Genomic DNA, 26,086 nt, shown 5'->3' on the forward strand with positions numbered 1-26,086 from the left:
TTTTCCGGAAGTACATTAGTAAAAGTTTTTGGATTGCCCTGCAGTAATTCACATACAGGATTTTTAATCATAATTTGGGATGAAGCCACAGTTGAAATTGTTAGCAGTTTACATCTTTCCTGGGAAATTCACCCGCTCATAACGTTGAGCGTTTTGGTAGAAAAGTGCTGACTGACTGGGACTGACAGCTACAGAATAATAAAATAAAAATATATTGGGTTGGGGAAAAAGAAATGTCGTATATTGGCAATATAGGGCAACACTTAAACATATCATGTGTTGTAGTTATCGCATCGGGTCATACTACACGGCTATTTAAAGACGACAATTTGTGCTACAAGTCTCGTTTTGACAGTATTGTGATTGTCCTTTTCAATCTCAAGTTATAGCGCGTCAAAGATGGAGTCCACCAAGCAAGAAATTCGCCATATTTTACGTTTTTACTAGGGTTAATGATCTTGGTTTGTCCAGTCGAAAATATGATCATGGTTTGCCCACTTTTTTGAATGCTCTAATTCAGCGCTCCTGTGTCAAATAAGGCTTTCGAATGTTTCGAAACATATAAATGAAATTGCCTTTTACATGATTTGTAGTAGTTTGATAGTATATTTTTACGAAATCACATGTTTCAAAGGATTATAAAATACACCTTCTATTTGTGTCAAAGCGCCCCTCATTCGAGCTAACTTTTAATCGATCACCAAATGATTATTTGGCACGTATTCAGACCTTTTCTGGATTACAACACTTATAAATATTATAAACATCATGCTTGCTCACCATTTGTATCGGATTTACATAGCTAAACCATTAAATTAACGCATTTTGATGAACTCAATTCTGATCATGAGTTGTCCAATTCAATAATGTTGTTTTGTCCACATGATTTCTATGGCAATCGCTTGGCGCGCTGCAGTTTGTTTATGTTTGTTTATGGTGTGCTTCGCGCATAGCAGAAGTATGGTTTTTCTGTGTTGATTGTGTTGAGGTGAACACTTCTAAAATGCCCAAGAAAAGGCAATATTCTGAAGAAAGCCTAAATTATGAATGAATCAATATGATGACAGTAAACTCAAGCAATGATAAATGCAACATCTAGTTGTGAATTCGAATGTTTTCATTCAAAAATGGAAATTTCTAAAACCGGACAAATCATGATCATTTTTTTGGGCAAACCATGATCAGAGGTGGTCAAACCATGATCATAATTCTTCTTTAAGGAAAATCGTTAAAAAACATAAAAATTTGAATAATTTCAACACCTTATGGTAGTATTAGCAACTAGAGACTTGGGGCTTTTCAACAAACCCAAACTCGTATCGATTATGTGTGATTTTCATGAAGAAAAATCGATTTGCATTTACTAGTTACGTAAAAACACCCCAAATTGGACAAACCAAGATCATTTACCCTACCTGCGAGGTAAAACTGCAACGAAGGCGGCCGAAAAAAATCGTGTAGTTTATGGACCCGATACTGTAACGATTCGCACAGCACAGCGTTGGTTTGATCGATTTCGTTCTGGTGTAGTGGCTGTCGAAGATACACCCCGTACTGGTAGGCGAATCGTCGTGGAAACCGATAAAATCGTTGAAATCATCCAAGTAGACCGACATGTGAGCACTCGCTCGATTGTCCAGGAACTGGGTATAGACCATAAAACCATTTGGAACCATTTGCAGAAGATTGGATTCCAAAAAAAAACTGGATGTATGGGTGCCACACGAGTTGACGCAAAAAAATCATTTAGACCGAATCAACGCCTGCGATGCACTGCTGAAACGGAACGAACTCGATCCATTTTTGAATAAGATGGTGAATGGTGATGAAAAGAGGATCACGTACGACAACCTCAAGCGAAAAAAGGCGTGGTCAAAGCGCGGCGAGCCGGCCCAAACATCACCAAGCCCGGATTGACGACCAGGAAGATTTTGCTGTGTGTTTGGTGGGATTGGAAGGGAATCATCCACTATGAGCTGCTCAACTATGGCCAGACCCTCAACTCGGTTCTCTACTGTGAGTAGCTTGACCGTTAGAAGCAGGCGATTGACCAGAAGCGGCCAAAAATGATCAATAGGAATGGTGTTATTTTCCACCAGAATAACGCTCGGCCTCACACATCTTTGATGACCCGCCAGAAGCTACGGGAGCTCGGATGGGATGTCCGTATAGTCCGGACCTGGCTCCAAATGATTATCATCTCTTCCGGTCCATGCAAAACGCTCTTGGTGATACTAAGTTGGCCTCAAAAGAGGCTTGCGAAAACTGGCTGTCTGTTTTTTTTGCTGATAAGGAGGGGGAGTTTTATAAGGGGGGGATAATGAAGTTGCCTTCTAAATGGCAACAAGTTTGCGAACAGAACGGCGCATATTTGACCTAAATTGGATAACTTTAAGTATGTTTAATAAAGCGTCAAATTTCAGAAATACAACATTTCTTTTTCTCCAACCCTATGTATGGTTTGTTTTCGAATGTTTTACTATTTTCTTGTCGAATTGCTGACTTTTTTCTTTTCGTACAATAAATATGTTTGAACACAGGGAACGACACTAATATTGTGCAAACGCTCTTGATGTGCGCTGAATGGAAAGCGCACCAAGAAAAAGTCGGCGCTTAACGTGTTAACCCAGTTTATTTAACTAATCATAAAAAGTGACATTGTGTCCACCATTAATTCTTCCTACCAAATATTAGCAATGTTCAAACCTCAACCGCAAATCACTTATATGTAGTAAATAAGTGATTTACGGTTGAGGTTAAAAAATAACTTTCGCGAGCGAAACGTTGTAGTGTAATCAAAAATATCAAGTCGATTGTCCTAAGCAGTTTTGGTTCAATGGAACCGTGGCAATTTTACAACATTACACACAAGTAAGATTACACGCGAATTCTTCAATGATTCGTAGCTACGATTCACATGAGATTCACATGTGGAACCACAGAGTATTTTCCTGTCATTCAATAGAATAATCATTTCCAATGAGAATGCTCCAAGTTTACTTTTGCCTTGAGGCAGGACTACGTCTTACAGGAAGACATGGGGATAAAATGTAAATCTAAACACTTAACAATGTAGGAACTAATGGATGATTTCGACCGCTAACAACTCGACAATCTTTTAATTGATTGCAGAGATGTTTGCAACAATAGATTAGATATATTCTATCCATCTATCACAATAAATAAAATTATTTTCGTTTGATATAAACAATAGAATAATTGTAAAATGTCAAGCATTATCTAAAAGCACTAAAGTTGAACCGACCAAAAGTGTCAGCTACAGTAACAGCGAAATACAATTAGAATACATAGAAACTACTACGAAAACATACGTAGCTATCCACCGGGCACATCATTCTATCCAAGGGATATGAAAAAAGAGACAACAAAGCCTACACACGCACAAACTAGCAAGCTGTCGTCTGCTTTCTTTCTGTTGCCTAATACTCCTAATACTTCAGTATGCGTAGTAATGTTTGCACCACCGTACCAATGAGATTCCCGTTCTACCTGTGCGTACAATGCTTTGATTTTCTATACATGCACGCAGGTGTATGACACGATTATCGCTATCTCACTCTACCTACCGTCACCGCATATCTCACTATCCCTCTGATGTAAAAGTTTATCATCAACTTCACGATATGTCAGATGGTGGTAAATTGGTAATTCGCGATGACAGAAAAATAGTGTCGACGTCTGACTTTCATTCAACCATAAAGCTATACAATTCCAACATTGTTACTGAATTTTTTTCATTATAATATAAAGTTGTCTTCATAAACAATTTTTGTATGAGACTTTTTCCCCACCTGCAAACAATAATGTTTTCAATTTAAATAGACGTAACGTAACGTAAAAGACGTGGCCGATGAGCACAAAAACATGTATCTGACCAAGCATCCTTCTATCATTATTGTGGTTGGATTGGCAGCTTCCGATGGCAAAAAAATTATAGGAGGTTGTGTCCCAGATACGACCGCATTATTGACGTAGAACTACGCTGTTATTTTATATAAGTCGCTTGTTCATAATTTCGGATATTATTTTATAATGCTGTGAAATTTTAGAAGTTACTGTTTAGTAGAATAGATTGATTGCCCTGAAATAGTTTTTTTTTATTGAAGAATCAATTGACGATAATTGATTGATGTTTCATTCTTGTCCTCGCAGATCAATACACTAGCTGATCGTATGTCGCAATTTGTTTCATGTTAATGCATTGAAAATTTACCTAGAACGCTATTCCGGTGGCCTTTTTCGCAATTGACATAGACTCAGCTACAGTCGATTATATACTTGTTGTAACAACATCATTGTTCCACATCTCATAACTACATCAATATAACATTGTCACCGCATGGAAAAAATAACAATGACAATACATGCAAGTATCAAATATCATGCTACATGTTATTCAGTATTGCCTCAGTGGAATCGCACCTCTAGACATCATTCGTACAACGTAAACCAAGCGCCAAACAAGCGTTCGTCTTAGGATTCATACAGCCATACATCAGTGGCTTGAAGCTTCTAGGAATATAAACACTTCCCATCATTTTGCGCTATTCTCAATAGAAACGCTTCTGTTAATATTACCGCCAATGCGAAACCAAATCACAGACCAATTTCCAGAACATTTATTTTCTTGGTGAGGCGACGATGATGATTCCCCATACAATTGTGTAGCTCAGAACCTTAATGTAATGGCGTCAGTTTGATAGCAACGCCAGAGACATCAGCGAATGAATAACTTGGTCGCGTCCGCAGCTCAACCCGAAACGAAGACATGTGATGACGCAAAACCAGAAAGAACAAGCGATGTTCATTGCTTTCAAACCAGAACGAGACTGAAAGTTTGCTTCGATCGAGATCCACTGTTTATACCCTAGGCAAATATTCCCCTTCGTTCTTCTTCCTTTCCTTTGTTCACGGAGACTTTATATCTTCTTCTTCTTCTTTTTGGCTTTAAGAGGGTTTAAACTTTTCAGTTCATTCGCCTCTAGACTTTATATCTTACGATTCCCCATTCGTTGCTCGTTATTGACAGCTCTGTTCGGGAAAGCACACTAATCAGCAGAACAAATGTATGGGAAAATGGAAACGCTTCTAGTTTTCATGAATTTTTACCATTTGCACACCAGGGGATTGTGATGTATCGAATATCAAACAAATCTTAGGGAATTTCCAATTCGTTTGGTATGTAGATCGTCAAAATCCGTTCGCCGCAAAAATAGTCATTTACGTTAACTTTATTTCATAAAATCGTGACTTGTTTTCTGATTTGGCACCCTTAATGAAAGACGTAGTTCTACGTCAAAAAATAACCCGGTGTTCATTCCAGAAGACGACAAAGTAAAAGTGTAGGCGTGCGAACTCGGTTGCGCGAAGGAATCAACCGTAATGAGTTTGGCTTGCACGTTACAGATTTTGAAGTAGAGTGTTGTATGAATTTATCAAGAATAAACTGCATAGACCGCCTTCGCACTAATTCCCTACGGAACGCGTAACGAACTGAAGTGCATCAGAAGGTTTCTTTATCAATAAATTGAGCTAACCGCCTTCGCATTGATTCCCTACGGAACGCGTAACGAACGAAGGTCGATCAATCTATCGAAATTATTCCCTCAACAAGTTGGTTCAACTGCCTTCGCACTAATTCCCTACGGAACGCGTGACGAACGGGAGTTTGAACAATTTGTCGAAATCTACAAAGCGGGAGGTTCAACGAGAACAAGATCTTCACGAACTCCGAGCGCAAATTATACAATTATTGCTTCGAACGTTGGAAGTTTGGATGCTGCTGATCTCTCGTTAGCGGACTCAAGATTGTGATATATTCAAGGAACAACACGGGTCTCAATTCAACTTAAGAGAACTTCTGGCTGCAGAAGGCAGCCTAATACTACTTACTTTATTAAATTTTGGTCGGGTTTTAAACAGAATTTTTGCTTACATGATATACCCTAATCCTAAGTCAAACACTGGGAGTGAAGGAGAAAGTGAGTAATGCTTCTTCATATAGTCAAAAAATTCTATGTGTCACTCGGTCAAGAATCAGAGCGAACATCGATATGAATGATCCTTTTGTTTCTGTTCCAGCCACAACCGGCCTTTGGTTTTACGATCGCTCGCGCGCTCGCCTATTTTATGGTTTGTTTTGGTTCTATGTGCGTACTTAATTCTAAACTATATTCCCAGCTTAGTCAAACATACGCTCGCTTCAAGCGATAAAAATCTACGCACCAGCTGATCTAGAAGCTATGAATGAAATAGGGAAAAACACGTGATTCTGAACTTGACCTTCGTTTGCCTACCATTTCTGTTGGAAGAACAAATTCTTTCGATTTGTTACAAAAGGAACAAAACGAATATAGGGAAAAATATAAATACTTCCAGTTTGCAATAATTTCAACTATTCAATGATTGCGGTATCGTATTTGACAGCCAATAGAATCAATCTCAGAGAAATGCCATTTAGTATATTGTAAATGAAGAGGCCTCGAAAGCTGTGCAACGTATTGCAATGAATTATCTACTCTCATCCTGAAGAAATGTTTTTAACCGCTCGCTGACTGGAGAAAAAGTATAGCAAGCAGAATGATTTATTTTTTATTACAGCCGCATTTAGCCGCACTTGAAAAAAACTTGAAACACTTACAAAACAACTAGGAATGTTCTTTTTATCGGAATATTTCTTTGCTGTAGTGATAGTATATTTAAGTCAATTTTATTGAAAGGACGTGCGTCACAATCACACACACACACACAAGGCGGCATCGGTGGATATAAACATTCAAACGTCGTTTTTTCCCGAGACATAAGTTTAGCCGCAGGGCATAAAAATCGAGTTTTCGCATAATCACCAAGCCTGTGTTTTTTGAAAAAAATACTTGAGAATGTTCAATTTACAAGATAAATTTTAGATGTGCAACGTAAGAATTTGGTCAGATTGATGATTAACGTAGAATTTAAAGGAATGGCGAAAGGTATTCTATTGACGGAAGAGGGGCGGAAAATAATAAAGATATTCAGTGAACAAAAGTTTTCTAATCGCTCGATCGTAACAAAAATTGGTCTATCTGAGAAAGTGGTACGGAATTTCTTTAAATAGTGCCAGAAATATGAGATATAAAGACCAACAAATGGGAACACCAAAGTTACTTTGCGTCTTAAAGGTCGAATAAGACACGAAGCAACCAGGGAACGATGTAATGCTCATACATTAAGGCATAATCGGTAGTCATCAATATGTCCGAAAACACTCCGGACATCACACAAGCTCATTCTTTGGAAAAAGTTATAAAAATTAATTGACTTCTTGTTAAGCCGGATATCGCTTAAGAATGCATCGAAAAATTTCAAATAACTCTTCTGTAGCAAATATTAGGGGCATTAAAAAGAACCGATGGATCGTTTTGAAGAAACAGCTGAAGTAGATTTATTCTTGGCCTTGCGAGAGCAATGGAACCCGGAGCATCAGGCAAGAATGTTGTCTGCTCGCTAGCTGGATTAAACTATGATTCACAATTGTGGCAATTGTCTGCTGCGCCTTTTTTCAATGAATTCAGTTGAAAAAAGGCGCAGCATACATTGCAATATTTTATCTTTACAAATTGTTCATAGAACCAACGCTGCAGTGGTATATGAATATTGCATCACACATATGCATCATTTTCGCCTTAGCACGGGTAGGTAAGCACACAAATGGGTAGACAAAATGTATGGGAAAATGGGAATGCTCCCAATTTCCGTTAATAAAAAAACGGATTAGTGAATCATAATTAAAGCATATAAAAAAATTTCGATTGATGTTCAAATCATTAAAGTGCATTCGTAACAAAAGTAGTTATTGACGTTAATTTAATTTAATAAAATCGTGACCTGTTTTCTGATTTGGTACTCTTACTAAAAGAGTAGTTCGACCACAAACACAGTGACATGATATTTTTATATATTAAAACTAGCTGATCCGGCAAACGTTGTTCGGCCATATACATTATTTGTAGTGAATATTTTGGGTGTTAGATGAAACATATATAATGCAAGCGTGTTTGAGTGTTTTAACGATCCTTAAAATTAATCGATCAATAAAACAGAACAAATTGAACGAAAGTGTGTACAGTGTTGCTTGATTCAATGTATTTCATGACCGTAACTGACATGTTTGATCTCCTGAAAGTTAAATGTAAAGTGAAAAACAGTAATGAAGTCAATCAATATCAATTTCGCTCAATTGTTGTCTCGTTGGTGGAAAACACGCGCTTGCTTTTTTTTCAATATAGACGGCTAGATTTATAACTGTTCATGAAATGGGACCAACGATACGTCAGATAACTTAAATGGAGCTGATGTACCGGTTTTTTTTGTAGCGTATTATTTCGTCGTTTTCTTTCAATAGAGTATTCACATCGGTATTCTGAAATTAAAATATAGCCATATTGCTTCCCTCATTCACAGAATTGCAAATGTATTTATTGGTTCGAATTGCAGAACCTAACATTAATATGCACATTGAGTGAGCACTTATATCAAGCCATTCTCTATATGTTATAAATGAAACAATGTATAATGATTATTTTCTAACCTTTTCAGCGTAGACAGAATACTGGATACCGGGAATTATGAAATACAGTTATGAATGTTATGAATTATTTTCCATAATTTTGAGTGCTGTGCTCAGCTGAGGCGAACATGTTACTGTCCAACGGTTGTCAGAGTCAATGTCTGCGTTGTTGATTTCTTCGTTGATATATTGGACATCCGCATATGCTTGTGATCGTGTCGTTGGTACAATCTTTAGGAAAACGAATTGTACACATTACATCCACCATACAAGGCTGTAAAAGTTTCAGATCCACGCAAGTACTATGTTCGTGGTCACCCATACCCCAGAATCCGATTGGTTTGAAACTCGACTTCAAGATTCGATCGACAAAATCTTTTGCATTCCTCAATATGTTCGTCTCACATTCAATCGTTCTTTGTAAATGTGCCAACTTTGCCTTGTCGCAAAACAAACGTCAAAATAATTCATCGGTATTCGTGGAGCAATTGACTCTCTATTGGCAGACCCAGAAACAAATTCAAATGGTTGAAGTTTGAATGAAAATGATTACTCGATGTCGTTCAGATACATAGAAGACATAGCCCTGACCCAAACTTAACTTTTTTCTATAAATTTCCTTGCATTTCCACCAAAACTTTATCTATAATATAAAGTCATCACCAGACACAATTTTCGTTCAAGATTTTTCCACATTTGCAGAGGATGTATCACTTTTTTCCATAGAACACATTTGATATGTAGAGCTGATTTGTAATTCAAAATTTTTGTTTTAAATGCGTGTTTATTCCACCAGAAAATGCATTACCATTTTTGGTTCACATAAATGGAACACGAAGCTAAATGTCGGCTAGGTCGAATTATGTGGCAACCTTCGCGCATATATCGACTATAAATTGTTGGCATAGCTCACGACATCGTAGAATGGCGTTGTCCAGATCATATCGAATCATCATATGATACAATTTAAAATGAGAAATGATGTTCATAATGAATGAATTACCTTTAGCGGGGTCTCGTTCTTTAATGTTATATTCGTCTAATTATTCTAATAATAATAATTCTAATAATTCTAATTCTAATATTCGTCTTCCCCTTCTTCCCCTTCCCGGCCCTTCTGACTTGCATTATAGTCACACATGTTCCTGAGCTAGTCACATTGAATACATTCAAGGCATATTGCTTAGCATAGACATCTCAGCCAAGTACTACTAAAATGATGCAAGTTAGTGCTATTGAAGAAGAACATGGTATGAACGATGTGCGGCAATGAATGTTTTTTTGATCGAATCACAATTTCTCGCGTCACTGTGCAGTTTGTCTTCTATGATTCTCGCAACGCTTGCGCATTGAATCTACACACATGCTCTCCAAATTACGATTAATGCATCGGGTATGGGGGTTTAAATTTGTGGTTATATGAACTGTTTGGAGCCAAATTTAAGAAAAAAAAGGTCTGAATTTCTCTTTGCATAGGGCCATCCTGTTCGGTATCAAATAAATAGTAATCGGTATCCTAGCGGTATCGTATAAAGTTTACAACCTTAAATAGGTTGTAAACCAAGTTTTTAGTGCGTAATTTCATCAAAATCGGTCGAGCCGTTTCGGAGGAGTTCGGTAACAAACACCGTGACAGGAGATTTTTATATATATATATATATAGAAGAAGAAGACTAGATTAAACCAACTATCGAACTATTGAAAAATGTTGAGCATTATCTAAACCAAAAATTGGTCTATTGGCACAAGCAATATATGCTCTCTCAGCTTGTCATTTAATCGAATACGGGACTGTGCAATGGAATATGCTTTTGGTTTGATCTCATGCAAATTGGGCCAATCAACCCAATCAACCTACGTTTGCAAGAGCAACCGGAAGTCATGGACGAATCAACGGATGGAAGAGGCTGTTAAAGCTGTTAAGGAAGGGTAACTCCCATGAACACAGCTTTGTTGAATTTCAACATTCCAAAAACAACACTCATTCGATACTTCAAAAATTCCAATTTTTCGCCACAGCTATGATAGTTTTCTTTCCGACAGTTTTCAGTCAGCAGCATTAGTTAGTGCGACGTCTCCTCGACCTAGAGAGGAGATTCTATGGGAAGTTCATGACGGAAGTCAGAAAATTGGTTTTCGAACTGGCGGAAAAAAGCATTCAGTCCAGATGCCGGAAGCTATTTTAGACATGAAAAAATGAGAAATTACAACGCCCTTCTAGGTGTTTTAGTCAAACCTTTCTGTTGAGTACATCTTTCTCACCCCCAGGTAGACATCTTTCCTTCAAGTCCGTTTTTCCCGACACTTTCTTATTTTTTTGAAATGCCGGACACATTCATTTTGTACGATTTGTGCCTCACAAATAAATTTTATTATGAAAACAGACTTAGACTATCGATTCGTGGTTAGATAGCTATATAGTTTTTGTGAAACTCACGAAAAAAAACAACTTTTACTTAAGGTGTCCGCATTTATCGCCCTTCCCCAATATTTTTCATTAGTACTATTCATACATATCACAGGAGCCATCTCGTCCAGAGCCACAGAGGATAATTTTCAGCATATCTCATTTCAATTCGGCATTTTTAATCCTTACTGGAACCATCGAACGACTAATCGGCAACATTCTATCATCATCGCTCGATTGTACAACCGGTGGAGTGAATAAACAATACCCAACTATAAAACTAAACGGTCCCTCAAGGCCACCAAATTATTACCCAAAACCAATATGCAACAAACATCCTAACGTAATCCTTCGTCAACTATGCGGTCGAATCCTACACTCAATACTCACCAAGAAAAATGAAACACATCCAGGTATGCTAGTGACGAAACTTATACTGTATTTAAATATTGGATATCAGAAATATTAACAAATAAATAAATACAAATAATTTTTACTTCATAATATTACTGACTTTCTTTTCGATTGCTTGATCATTGTGCCATGGTAGTGGTTTGATAGGAAGGAACCGGATTTCATTCCTTAACGTTCTCGAATATCCAGTTCAGATAGTGTACCACGTTCGTGTACACTCCAGGTTTGTTGTCCTCACCGCAGCCCTTTTGTCCGAAAGCTACCACGCCGTACTGAACATACTGTGCTCTTGGGCCAAAAATATGCTGCAATGGACCACCCGAATCTCCGGCGCAGTTATCCGACCGATCAACACCGCCAGCACAAATCTGACTCGAGTCCAGGCGCAACAAAGGCTCCAGCTGCCTCAGACTCGTGCCACAATCATCCAGCTCCATCGGTGGAACCTTCGCATATCTCAGCACATCGAACGATGATCCATTCTCGGTGAGACCCCAGCCCGATACGATCAGAAACGGTGGCTTGATCATTCGCTGCTCGGGAGTTCCACTTGGCAGGCAGATTTGTCGAACGCCTTTATTAGATATAATCAATCAATAATAATAAATAATTATCACTATGAAAAATGACACTCACTATCATGAAGAACGGGTGCACGTTCGAGACGGATAAGCGCGATGTCATTCTTCTTGTAGCGCTCGGTGTGATTTGGATGCTTGATGAAATCTTCTACGGCGATGTCTTGATGAACCGGAGCGCATTCGGTTTCCTTACCGATCGTCTGGCAGTCTTTAGGTGTGCGGATGTCGTTTTCGCCCAATCGCACAGATACGCTGAAATGGGATAACTCATAATTATTCACGATGACGACATTGAGCTTCGGGCTCCGAGTTTGGGAAGCGTGAAAGATAATGTATTTTCATGGGGAGTGAACACACTTTTAAAATAAAAATTTACGAATGAAAATTCACTTTCCAGTACCCGTTTCCCGTAATTGTTAAAAAGATTAAACGAAAACTATGTATAGCCAAATGTCACTCAACTGGTATGTATGTATGTATGTTTGTCATCCCAGATTTCTCAGTCATTTCCTGATGGATTCACGAGTTTGCTGCATCAATCGATTTGAGCACTCCAGAACAATTCATTACATTGAACAAAATGAGATATTTCATGAAACTAACTATCAAACAATTAGAAAATCTCAAACATTATTTGAATGAAAATCCCGCGTTCTGATTGGTCGATTCGCAAAAGCAATCTTCTCTTTCGCATTCAGTGCATCTGCACTTTGTAGAAATAAGAATACGGGACTGTGCGTTGGAATATGAGTTTGATGTTTGATTTTGTGCTGATGTGCGAATATGGGACTTTTCCAAATTTATCATTTCATGTCTCTATCATTCAAAACATCATCATGACCAATGCCAAATCGAATACAGAAAACTCTCTTCGGGCCAGAGGAAGGGCGCCCAATGTACCGGTGGGAGATGTGTTGGCTCGGCTAGACCTTGGTTACATGTTCCAAATATATGTCTTTCTAAAAGTTACCGATCTTCGTTTGTGATTATCCTTACATCCTTATATTCGGATTTTCCTTTTCTTTCGTGAGAAATCGGATACCCTCTTACTAACAATAGAATAAGGTGAAATATAAATACATAATAGATATAAGAATAGGTTTAAGAATTGAGTATGATGAGTGTGAGTGTGAACACTGTTACAATATTCATATATCCCCTCCTTTTCCTGAAGAAAATATGTCACCCTTCCAAACTTAAGTCAACCGCTAGTAATCGTTTTTTTACATTATAAACATTACAATTAAGGAAAAATGTTTATATATACCAGTAACAATAACCATTGACTTGGAATTTGGAATCGCGCCTTTAGTCGTCCGTACATCAGAAGATGGGCACTTTTATAACAAAGAAGTTTTTCTAACAACAATTTTTTCATGTTTTCTTTGAAAAAATTACAACTAATCCTAACTTTGTTTAAAGTCAAGATAACAATAAAGTGTATTGAACACAGTTTTAGATCTTATTAAAATATGAACTTTCGTCGAAGACGTCAACGTTCTATCTTTTATAGTTTTTGGAATATACGGCATTTTGGTATGGAGACCACTGGAAAAAGTAATGTTTTACTCGTAACACTTTTGTTTGTAAACTTTCGCGTTGGACATGTTCTTTACATATTTCTGAATAGAAATAAATTAGCAGAGCGTATGAATCGCGATAATTTATACATACAAATGTTACGAATTAAACATTAATAGTATTTTTTCAAAGAAAAGCATAAAAAGCATAAAAAGTACCCATCTTCCGATGTATGGGTGACTTGTTGAAATTGTAAGGGCTATTCATATAAATTTTTTCAGAATTTAAAAAAAAACATGTTTTCGAGAAATGTGAATTTTAATTTTCCAAAAAAATGTTTTCAATGATTTTGTTTTCAACAATTTACTTGTTATTTTCTATTTGAAACATAAATAATTTCCTACATTTCATTCTTTGATAAAAATTTTGTAGGTTGGATAGATTTTGTGAGAATATTTTTTAAATTTTGGTTTTTTTTTCAACTTTTTTTTTCGAAAAATCTTTCTTTAAAAACTATCAGATCGACAAAATGTTGTTAATATGTTAAAGAATAAATGTATGTTAAAGAAGCAAATGTAGAGAATTATTTATGTTTTCATTAAAAAATATCAAGCAAATTTAAAAAAAAAATCATTGAAAAAAAAATATTTTGGAAATTCAAATAGTTTGAGTTATATTTTTTTGTCAAAAATGAGGAAACAAATTTCAATTCTTTTTTAAATATTTCAAGTATGCAAAGTTGCTTAAAGATCTATTTTTGAGTTTTAATTTACTCAAACACAAAAAATAACATGGTTTTTAAAAATCACATATTATATAGAGTAAAATACAGTGGCGTCGAGTGGAGCTTTTGCACCCGGGCCGGAAGAGTTGATTAGCACCCCTCCTTCCAACAGAAAAGGTTTTATTTCATCGACAATTTTGGTCACCCTATTTTAGATAACATAAAAACGAGCGCTCTATTACATGTAACAACTTTGTCGAAGACAGTTTTTGTCTAGAAAATAACTATCGAGCTCTAAATGCTAATTTCCACTTAAATGCACCTCCTGGACCATTGTGAGTTGGTTTGAAGCTAAAATGCCAATGGAGAAACTATTCATTCATTACGAGTTACGTTGAAAAACATTTGAAGACATGTGGGTTAAAACTCCAAAAAAATAACATGGGTAACTCCTGAACATATATTTTTACCATAATTATATATTTGGAAAAATTGTTGAAAATTTTAAGCATTTACTATAAAAAAACACAATAAATTAGAACTATTTTTTGAAATATCTCGAGAATGGCTGTATTTAGATGGAGTTTTATAAAGAGCATTTTAATTCACATCATTATTACTTATTAGTGGCTAAAAATGATGATTAATATACAAAAATTTGAGGTTTGGAAAATTCATAAAAATTCGATGTACCAGTTCGTCAAAAATAGTTTTACCATCTTGGACTCATTTTTAAAATTTTCTACATGACTTATGTTTTATATGAAAAAAATACATCTTTAAGATATTGCGCAAAGTTTTTTTTTTTGTAAATAAAAAAAAGAGTCCTATTTTTTCTCAGTGTATATTTTTTCGCGTTTGGCCATCAATACTCTATAACTCTTTCTAAGACACTATTTCGGTACGACTCATAGTTGTTGAGATATAAATTATCAAAGATTTCTCTTACTAAAATCGATACTCCCATTTCAAAAGTTACACTTGAGTCAAAAAATTCCCAATTGTTGTGGAAAACTCATATTTCCTCCAACCCAAACGGGATACAAACCTGCATTCGAATCAAAAATACACATGTTTTGTCATCTGTCGATTTCATTTGGAATTGCTCATATGAATGACATATATCAAATCATAGAGAATTTCCAATTCGATTGGTATAAAAATAATCACAATTCGTTCGTAACGTAAATAGTTATTAAAGTTAACCTGATTTCATAAAAACGTGACCTGTTCTCTAATTTGGAACCCTTACTGACAGACGAAATCTTATGTGAAAATTTTGTTTTTATGATTTTGAGACCCAGTAGTACGGCTCTAATTTGTATGTAAAAGTTCTTTCTTACTTATTTATATATAAGTGAGAAAGATATAATAGTTGTTTTATTTTTTTTTTTGTATTTCGAAAATTGGGAAAAATATAAAATATTTTGCTCTGAAAATTCTGAAAAAAAAACTACTTGAAAAACGCATACGAACACATTGAATTCAAAATTAGGACAGTTCTTGTGGGTCTCAAAGTTTTAAAAGCTCCAAAATTTGGAAATATTAAAACATATTTTTTTGTTTTTGCATTGCCCTAAAAATCAGAACAGACTCACACACATAAAAAAAAGTTCGAAGAGATTTGAATGAAATAGAACAGAGCTAGAAAACATTTTTAAGAAAACTTTTAATTTCGAAATACCAAACAATTATTTTCTATTCCGCGAAAAATTCTTAAATAACCACACATATAGAAAAACACTTACGAATATATTGAAACAAACAATTAGAGAAGTACTGGGTATCACAATTCCGAGAAAAAGATTCAAAATTTCCAAACAAAAATGGGTGGGTTATATCTATGATATAACCGCAAGGTTGACGTGGGACTACCTTAGCTTTGAAATTATTTCTATGTATTGATTTAATTTTTGATTGAATAAAACAATTTCCGAATTCAATTGAATTCAATATATTTGCTTTGTGAGTAAAACGATTGTATAATGCCATGTGAGGTCAATTCATGCATTTGGATAGATTATGTTCTTCGTTATAATTAAATTTAATGACAGTCCTTTTACGTTTGGTATGATGACATCTTGGTTTTGAAGTTTGTGTTAGACAAACACATTTCAACCGGAATAAAAATGCCCCCGAATCGTATGTATTTGCGATGTGTGTTAGAGAAACGCATACCAGTCGGAAGAAAAATACATCCGACCTGCATGAATTTGCAATGCCAATTTCCCCAGACACCTTGGTTCTGAAGTTTGTGTTGGGGAAACACATTTCAGTCGGAACAAAAATGCCCCCGATTTGCATGTATTTGCAATACCATCTTCCCCACGCTTCATGGATTCGAAGTCTGTGTTAGGGAAACACATTTCAGTCGGAATAAAAATACACCCGACTTTCATGTTTTTGCAGAGTGGATTCCCCCAGGCACATTGATTTTGAAGTCCGTGTTAGGGAAACATAGCTCGGTTGGAACAAAAATACCCCCTACTTGCATGTATATTTGCTAAGCGGATTCCCACAAGTACATTGAATTTGAAGTCTGTGTTCGGGAAACCGTAATCGGGCCAATCAGAACTAGGCAGTTAGGGCGTTTAGATAACGCTTGATATTTCACAGTTTTTCAATTGTTCATCTAATGAAAAATAACATTTTATTAATTGCGATAAATGCGTCGGAATATTCCGTATCAATTGATGCAAACATCTTTCCGAAACAATAAGAAATGTTCGAATTATAAGCATTTGGAATCTTTCATTTATTCCTGCATGTTCTGTGTTTAGGTTTTCATTTTACCCCCATATACTCCGGTTAGACGTAGTCCCACGTCAAAAAAGTATAAAATCATCTATCATCTATCGGATTCTATAGCAAACTCAAATGGCAACGTTTTTACAGTTGTGTTATAAACTAATGGAAAAGGTGATGAAGAGAAATCGATCAAGTCACTTAGACCCCTTTCCTTCTAGGCCCCTCATTTTGAAGTTTGTAAATTCAAGAATATAGGTCTTTTCAAAAATCCGATTATGAATAGCCATTTTATAGCCATTTTTGCGATGCCATTACAGCCATTTTTAGCCCCCCATCGCTAAAAATGACTGTAATGGCATCGCAAAAATGGCTATAAAATGGCTATTCATAATCGGATTTTTGAAAAGACCTATATTCTTGAATTTCCAAACTTCAAAATGAGGGGCTTAGAAGGAAAGGGGTCTAAGTGACTTGATTGATTTCTCTTCATCACCTTTTCCTATAGTTAATAACACAAAGATAGCCATTCTTGCGATGCGACATCTAATCAAGTACGGCTTGACATAAACCTTCAAACACGAAATTGTCGAAATTAGTCTTTTAAAACTGGTGCACACGATATTTCAAGTTCTACTGAATTTCACTATTTAAAAAAAAATTGTAGTTGTCATAAAAACGTGCAAAAGAGCAATTTATTTTTTCAAACGGCCCCATTCTGTCCATAATATTTTTTAACTTGTCCGAGGTTCATACGATAGCGGCATCTTTACTGATTCTGAATCCACTCGATTTTGATTGTTCCAGATAACTAGAAAAGCTTGAATTTTGTACGCCATGGCAAACTATTTTCTTGTATTCCCTCATTTCACCAGCATGTAACTTTTCTAATTTTGACTTTTTTCGTTTAGTTTTTGTTGATTTGTTAAAAGATGAATAAACAAATCATGAAATAATGGATAGTAAAAATATTATTTTTTTTATTCGTTCAGAGCTCAAAACACAAATCCGAAATTCGTTCTTCTTCACTAGCAAACCCCCTTATTAATTTTTTTTTCAATTTTTTATCTCAAAACTATTAAGAATGGCAAAAAAATAATAAAAAAAATTCTAATCACACATGCAAAATACACATTATAACTGATGGTGAGACATGAATTTACGAGTTTGTCATGCTCACCAGTCTGCTGCTATATATATTTTTCAGTATATCTCATTCCTCTTCATTTTTATCGTAATACGCACCATCCAACGACTATTTATCATGCTTCTGTTAACATCACTGGATTGTACGAACTAATAATCAAACTAACCGGCTCTCTTCAGAACCACGCAATTATTAACTTTTTTATAATGTAATTTTTCAAATTTATCCAAAATCAGTATGAAACGAGTAGCCTAATGTAACGTGCTACGAAAACTATGCGGTCGTGTCTCGGACGAAACCCTTCTGCAACTTTTGTTCCCAAAATTATGTTTCACCTCAAGAAACCTTTCATGGAGACGTAGAGACTGGCAAGAAAGCTGGGACCGAGGTAGGAGAAAAGAGGGGAATTTGGACCCCCTAAGCAAATCGCGTAATATTTCCAAACCAATAAGGTCTAAATAAAAAATGTCACATTGTATACTGAGCTACACTTGTTTTCTCTCAATAAATAATGTTTAATCATTATATAAAGCTTCAATCTATCAAATATATCATAAAATAAAAGAGATGATTTTTGGACATTAAAATTTGATGCGGGGTGATTTGGTCCAGTGTGTGTTTCATTGAAAAAAAAAAACATACTTATGTTCATTTAAAGTATTTTGGGATAATGTTACAACAAGTAACAATGTTTTAGGATCGAAACCAGGTGTCTTGGCCAGATTCCAGACCAGAAAAGTTGGATTGACACCATTTCGAACTCTGCATAGATCTTTTCTTTATTGTTTGAGCATTTTCAAACACTTTCTATGCTTGGTCAAAGAAAATCCGTCCTTGATGGCCTGCATTGCTCTTTCAAGCTCCTTCTTCCAAAGTTGCCTGCCCTTCCTTTTTTAGTATCTTCGCGACATCTGAAATCAATTGCACCAAAGCAAAGCATAAAACCTGTAGGGCCAATTCACCCCACAGAAACGTGTCCATTAGGGTGGCAATGGATGTATGGAAAAAAAATCATCATCGAATTTCAAAAACCGACCATGTACATTTTGTTTATTGGCCCAAAAAATGATCTGTGCAAAATTTCAGCTCAATCGGACATGATTTAGGGGTACCTAGGGTTTTGATTTTTTGCCACTCAGGCTAAATTCCAAAAAGTCGAATTTCGGGCAAAAATTTTTTCGAGATAACACCATATCTCGACGTTTATGCATTTTTAAGTTATTTGGCACCGAAAAAAAATTTCGATTTTCCAAATTCCCTTGGAAGATTCTCGAGGATGAAAAACCCAAAACTTTGTGCGCTTTGGGGCTCCCCTAAATCATGCCTGGATGAGCTGAAATTTAGCACAGATCATTTTTTGGGGCCAGTAATCAAAATGTATATGGTCGGTTCTTTAAATTCGATAATTACTTTTTTCTCAAACCTTCATTCCCAAAAGGTCGATTTTCGGCCAAATTTTTTTTTTCGAGATGACATCAGATCTTGACGTTTCATACATTTTTAAGCCATTTGGCATCGAAAAAAAATTTCGATTTTCTAAACGATTTCCAAACTCCCTCGGAAGATTTTCGAGGATAAAAAAATCAAAACTTTGAGCGCTTTGAAGCACTCCTAAATCATGTCTGATTGAGCTGAAACTTTGCACAGATCATTTTTTTGGGGCCAGCAAACAAAATGTACATAGTCGGTTTTTGAAATTTGACATGACCATTTTCGCTGCCACCCTAGTGTCCATGTTACCGCACAAAACATGCAAAAATTAAAATGCAATTACTCCCATTTATTGTTATCAAACTTACAGTTTCGCTGACTAAAATCGTTCCTCTTCTGTAGGCGAACAGAACTTGACTGCGCAATACACAAAAAGTTTATTTAATCGACGGAAAAAAACCTTAAAATCACGATCAAAAAACTTACATTGTCTGACAATTAAAGTGCTTGTTTTGTTTATGCTACCGTTTCCCCCCACCTGTTAAATTTTACCAATGTTTTCTTTACGTTAGCTACATACGGTTCAACAATAAAAGGAGATGACATTATATTATAAAAAAAAATCCAAGTTATGCCGTACTTTCGAGATAAAGGAGTAGCCCAAATCACCCGGATGTCAAATCACCCCAACTTACCCTTCCGAGATTTTTTCTTAACCAGCATTTCGATTCGATCATCGTCAGTGGCGGCACAAACATTCCGAACAACCCAATACATTCAAGGCTCGTGAAGTATTATGTTTCGAGGTCATATGGGGTCTTTGACAACATTTGGACATTTGTAGATCTTAATCCTTTGGATTACTGTGTATGGCGCTACACGAAAGTCTAGACCTTTTCTTAGCTCTACTCGAACGCAACAGTACTCAAGCAATCCTCAACTGATTTCGTGAATTCGCCTGAATCTATTGTTCGTTCCGGAAGCATATCCAACTCGTTAGCGTTATGAACCCTTTCTCGTACAACATCGAACCTCACTCGTGGTGTATGGATATGAAATGATTGCATAGCTCCAGGCTAGGGTGGCAATGGATGTATGGAAAAAAAATCATCATCGAATTTCAAAAACCGACCATGTACGTTTTGTTTATTGGCCCAAAAAATTGATCTGTCCTGGTTTAGATGGCTCACCATCAACACGAATGAACATTCAGAAGTGCAACGAAGTACTTCAGAATCATTTACTTCTGTTTTGCCTTAAAAACACCGTGATGATTGGGTAATTTGTTATCAATTCATAAAATCCGGAAAGGCATGGCATGGTTTTAAAGAATAGAGGCTTTAGCTTTTGGACTGGTCAGCTTGTTTACCAGATCAAACCCCTATCAAGAACTCATGAGGAGTGATCGTACTATTAGTAGATGCAACTTACAAGCATTATGAGTGGTTTGAAGAGCTTAAACGAGCAGTATCCTCTGCGTAGAACGAAATACATACTACAACATGGCGCAGCTTGGTCGAAACCACCCCGAATGTGTTATTTGAACTGATAGAGAACTAAGGATGACCTACGAATTAAAAACTTATTGTAATTCTTTTGATATTGACGTTAATTTTATGAAGTAGTGAGAGTTTTTACATCTGGTTCTATAGATATGAAACACTAAAATTTTAGTTTTTTTAATGTTTCGCGCCTGTACACAACAATAATGTTGGAATGGCCAGTCTTATAAATAAAGATAGTTATTATATCCTATTATTTAGTTATTATAACCTCAATTCAAACGATTTCTTACATATCTCTGGAAACTTAGAAGAAATGAGTGGTTCTATAGTTGTGAAACGCAGTGTATGCACATTGGAGTACCAATGAAAATAGCCCTCTCGAATTTCCAAAGGCAACTTGATTAAAAATGTTGATTCCCACGAAAAATTATCCTATGCAAAATATCAGCTCAATCGGACATCATTTACTAGAGTCGCAGAGCGGTCAAATTTTGAGTTTTGAAGTGGGATTACGTCGAACCGGAGTATAAGAGGGGTAAAATGAAAACCTAAACACAGAACGTGCAGGAAAAAATGAAAGATTCCGAATGCTTATAACTCGAACATTTCTTACTGGATCGGAAAGATGTTTGCATCAATTGATAGGGAATATTTTTACGCTTCTATCGCAATTAATAAAATGTTATTTTTCATTATATAAACAATTGAATAACTGCAAAATGTTAAGCGTTATCTAAACGCCCTAACTGCCTCGTTTTGATTGGCCCGATTTACGGTTTCCCTAACACAGCCTGCAAAACCAAGCAGCCTTGGGGATATCGGCATTGCAAACACATGAAAATGCATGGAGCGTAGCGAAATTGGCATTGCAAATACATGCAGGTCGGGGGTAATTTTGTTCCGACTGAAATATGTTTCCCCAACACAGACTTCTGAACCAAGATGTCTGGGGCCTTTGTGCAAACTAGAAAATGTTTCCTTAACACGGTCTCCTTAAACTTAGGGATTGAACACAACACTTTGGCTCGGTTTTTCAAGATTGCAAGATCGCATATGCCTTCATATCTTCGGCTCACTGTATTTCTACGCATATCATTTGATGATTAGGCAAAATGTTGATAACCATTTGCTGCGATAACGCCTATTGATTAAACAATATGCGTTCGACGCACATGTCAAAATCGAAACTGAGTACCTGAAGTTTATCAAATCAAGCAAATTCACTGTTCGAGAAGTACATACACTTGAGAGATGCCAACTTCAGAAGAAAACGTAAAATAAAATATTTTTTTCCGTTCACATATTTTGTCTTAGGCATCATACCAAACGTAAAAGGACCGTTATTAATTTTACTTGTAACCAAGAACATAATATATCACAATGCATGAATTGACCTTACATGGCCTTATACAATCTTTTTACTCACAAAGCAAATATATTGAAGTCAATTGAATTAGGAAATTGTTTCATTCAATAAAAAATTCAATCAATACAAACAAATGATTGTTAAGGTAATCCCACGTCAACCTTGTGGTTATATAATAGATATAAACCACTCCTTTGTTTTTTTAAACCGAAAAATCTCCCAAGGGGGGAGTAAAGGAAATCGGGGTTTTCGAAAAAAAAGTTTGGATGCCTTCAAATTGCGTCGGGATCTAATGTCATCTCGAATTTTTTTTTGTCAAAAATTGACACTCTGGGACTCCGGGACTCACTGCGAAATGTTGATTTTCAACGATAAAATACCTTCTGAAAAATATTGGTTTGAAAAAAAAAATTGTTGATGCCAAATGTTTTAAAATCGCATGAAACGTCAAGATTTACTGTTATCCAAAACAAATATCGTCAAAAATCGACTTTTCAGACAAAAACGACCAAGTACCGAAAAGTCTATTTTTGACAAAAATCGGAGCTCTACTGTAGTACAATCATTTTGCCACATACATTATTTGATACCGAAAGCTTTTAAGAATAAATTGAAACCGTCATTTGGTACTATGGATTATTTTGGATTTGACCCAGTTTTTCGTTAACCGAACATAGCGTTTTTCATGTAAACTTTACACATTTTAATCAATATTGTTCAATTTTTGGGATTTAAACTGTTGAGAGGCACTCGATCAATTATCATTTTGTTTTAAATGAAAAGTTAACTAAAATCAACCACACTGTTCATCACGTTACTTCACGAATAAAATATTCAACACATGGCCGTGAGTGTCCGATCAGACTTTCATCTTCATCATTAGATGATGTTTCGTAAACGTCCCCGAATGGTAAATGGATTAACATGTTCCGAATGTTTTATCGATTACTAATCTTACTAACAGTGAAACTGACATTCATGGCTGATACTCACATGCGCTGGAAAGACTTGTGGCAATGGGCGGCCGTCAGAACGTATCTCGGACTGATCAGCGTTCCGCCGCATACGAAATTTCCCTTCTCATCTTTTAGCAGTGCCATCCACGGGAACATGAAGATTTTAGCCACTTGGCCATTGGATATCCTCTGATCACTTTGCTCCCCACAGTCCCTAGGATTCATCACAGTTGGGCAACAGACGCTAATAACCTGGAAGATGTCGTCTTGTGATCAACTGTCCTTCCTTTCAAGCATTCCAACCAACTTACAGTTTCCCCTCCGATGTCCTCTCGATTGCATAGAGTGCTTCTCAGTAGCTTTTGCACTCCTTGCGGCCAGCTTCGATAATTCGTCTTAACATGATCCTTGAATGTGGGGCAGATTTTTACGTTGACACATAACTCATTGTTGGCACACTGTTTGTAACTGATTTCTGCGGAGGAACACATTATTTGTACCGGTTTTTTTTTCATCATATCCAATGCTACTTACGGGCAGCCACCAGTTTTACGATCAAGCTCACGAAAATAGCTAGCCTCATCGTGTTGGGCTGAGAGGTGTGTCTGTTGAACTCGCGCTAAGATGGGACGCAGAGATAACGTGCACTCCAGAGGAACTAAACCGATACTGAACTGAAACCCGCTAGCGCTCGAGGTGCTCACTTTTAAAAGCCGTTCGGCCAACAGACTAAGATTCTTGCCATTATCGTAACCATTTCGCACAATGTTGAAATACTGTCGGAAGGGGGGAATTCTGTGGGATTTCACAAAATACTTCGTGTGGGTTTAGGGTGGCTCGGTGTGTGTATTTTCTGCCAGCATAGCTCCATTGCCAGATAACATAGTGGGAAAGTCCGCACTCCGCTGCTTTTGACTCCCGTTCGCACGTTCAATTAGAAGAGGCAAATGCGAGGGAGCAAACTGGTATTTTTCAACATAATTAAAATGACCTTTTTTCGGATCGAATTTTTATCCCACAGGCGGATTGACAGGAACCCTAGCCAGGTATTGCAGAGTGATGATTCAGACTCCATAGATAAAGGTGAATCTGCATCCATCTGTCCTAATACCGTGATCAATTCGTAAAACATGTGACAGTAAATTATCGCGGATGATGCAGTTCGATACAACTCGTCGCAGCTACCGACTCCGTGGTTTTGGGGAAATAATGGAAAACGTGGCCATCGCCAACGAACATCGCTTGGGTTGTAAATGGTAGTGTTGGCATGAAACTGCGCGGATTGGTAGATATTACTAATAAATAGCCTGAAGTTATGCTGCACCCTATACAGTAGACTACGCGGTGCAATAAAATCAAACTATTTTGTTTTTGTTAATAATTAAAAAATAAAATTATAAATCAACCAAGTATGTATTTGCGCAAAAAATATTGAAATTTTTGTTTTTATCGGCTTCAATATTAAAAGTTATAGTTCTCCATAAACAAAAATCAAAGTCGAAAGAAATGATCAGGAATTAAAAATCCGATACAAATTATCAAATACAGATTTATGAATATCTATAAATTATGAATGACTCAGAAATATAAAGGCTGCGTGTTAGAATAGTATTTTTAGTATTCTTTGTATTTTTTTTAAACAATCTTTTCTTTTTCTGAATATAAATTGAAAGTAAATGGATTAAATGAAACACGAGGAGTGATAAAATATTAAGGGGACTCAAAATTTCGCGAAATATTTTGTTGTACACATGTCCCGATCATACGCTTACTGCTTCAACTAAGGTAAATGATGTTGGTTTGACCAGTCGAAAATATGATTTCGGTTTGTTCACTTTTTGAATGCGCACAGCGCACCTGTGTCAAATATTTCAATACATATCGATAAAATAGTGTTTTTCATTATTTACAGTAGTTTTATAGGATATTTATACGAATTCAACTGCTTTGAAGGTTTAAAAAATCCACTTTCTATTGGTGTCCCTCATTCCACACTCCCACCCCGCCTAATTTGAGCTAACTGTTGATTAACAGATGATTATTTGGTACGTTTTCAGACCTTTTCTGAATTATAACTAGGCTGATCAATAGTTCAGGAATGAAAACGGGACACCTAAACGTAAATAATAAACAAATAATTTTTTGAAGAATTTTAGTGACTGAATAAATCCAATCAATCCAACAAGCTCTATAAGGAATTCCATGCAATTCCATTCTCAGATTTCCATGAAAAGTGGTAGTTTTGTTACTTATTGCAAAATATCAGACCCATATTTTTTTCTTTTTTCGTTAGGATGGCCATTTACTTTTTAGGGTGGTCCGAAAAATCATTTTTCCAACTTTTTCCCAAAAATGACTTTTTCCATCGGTTAACTTTGGAAAATCATATCCTAAAAAGGAGAAAAATAGCATCTCTGATATGAGATATGTGAAAATCCTCAGCTTTCAAGAAAAAATACAAAAAAATATAGCGCCCTCTGGTCCAAAGCCATGAAAACAACAAAAAACGACTACAATCAATATTTACGAAAACAAAATCCATTTTTTGCTAGTTCAATATTTTATTTTAATAAAAGTCTAACTCATTGGCTTCAATTTGATATGTCGATCATCTAAAACGGTTTAGTGGTTCAAAAGTTATAATCTTTTTTAATTTTTTTTTATTAATTCGTTACAGGCTCAAATGAATTTTACAAAAAAGTATTTTTTGGGAAAAAGTGGAA

General features: G+C 36.1%; 1 protein-coding gene across 1 annotated transcript in view; it reads right to left on the reverse strand.

Annotated features, from left to right (window-relative positions):
* The window catches only part of LOC129773500 (uncharacterized), a 38,623-nt gene extending 14,550 nt beyond the window's left edge, over nt 1–24,073 (reverse strand). Inside the window, exons 1-5 of the mRNA XM_055777112.1 lie at nt 23,898–24,073; nt 23,675–23,838; nt 23,401–23,615; nt 12,024–12,220; nt 11,561–11,961 (exon numbers count right to left, since the gene is read on the reverse strand). Coding sequence (XP_055633087.1) covers nt 11,561–11,961; nt 12,024–12,220; nt 23,401–23,615; nt 23,675–23,838; nt 23,898–23,946 — 1,026 coding nt within the window. The 5' untranslated portion in view covers nt 23,947–24,073. The remainder of the gene's footprint in view (nt 1–11,560; nt 11,962–12,023; nt 12,221–23,400; nt 23,616–23,674; nt 23,839–23,897) is intronic.
* Nucleotides 24,074–26,086: the final 2,013 nt, after the last annotated feature.

Source organism: Toxorhynchites rutilus, chromosome 3 (assembly GCF_029784135.1).
Source record: "Toxorhynchites rutilus septentrionalis strain SRP chromosome 3, ASM2978413v1, whole genome shotgun sequence".
Lineage (NCBI taxonomy): Eukaryota > Metazoa > Arthropoda > Insecta > Diptera > Culicidae > Toxorhynchites > Toxorhynchites rutilus.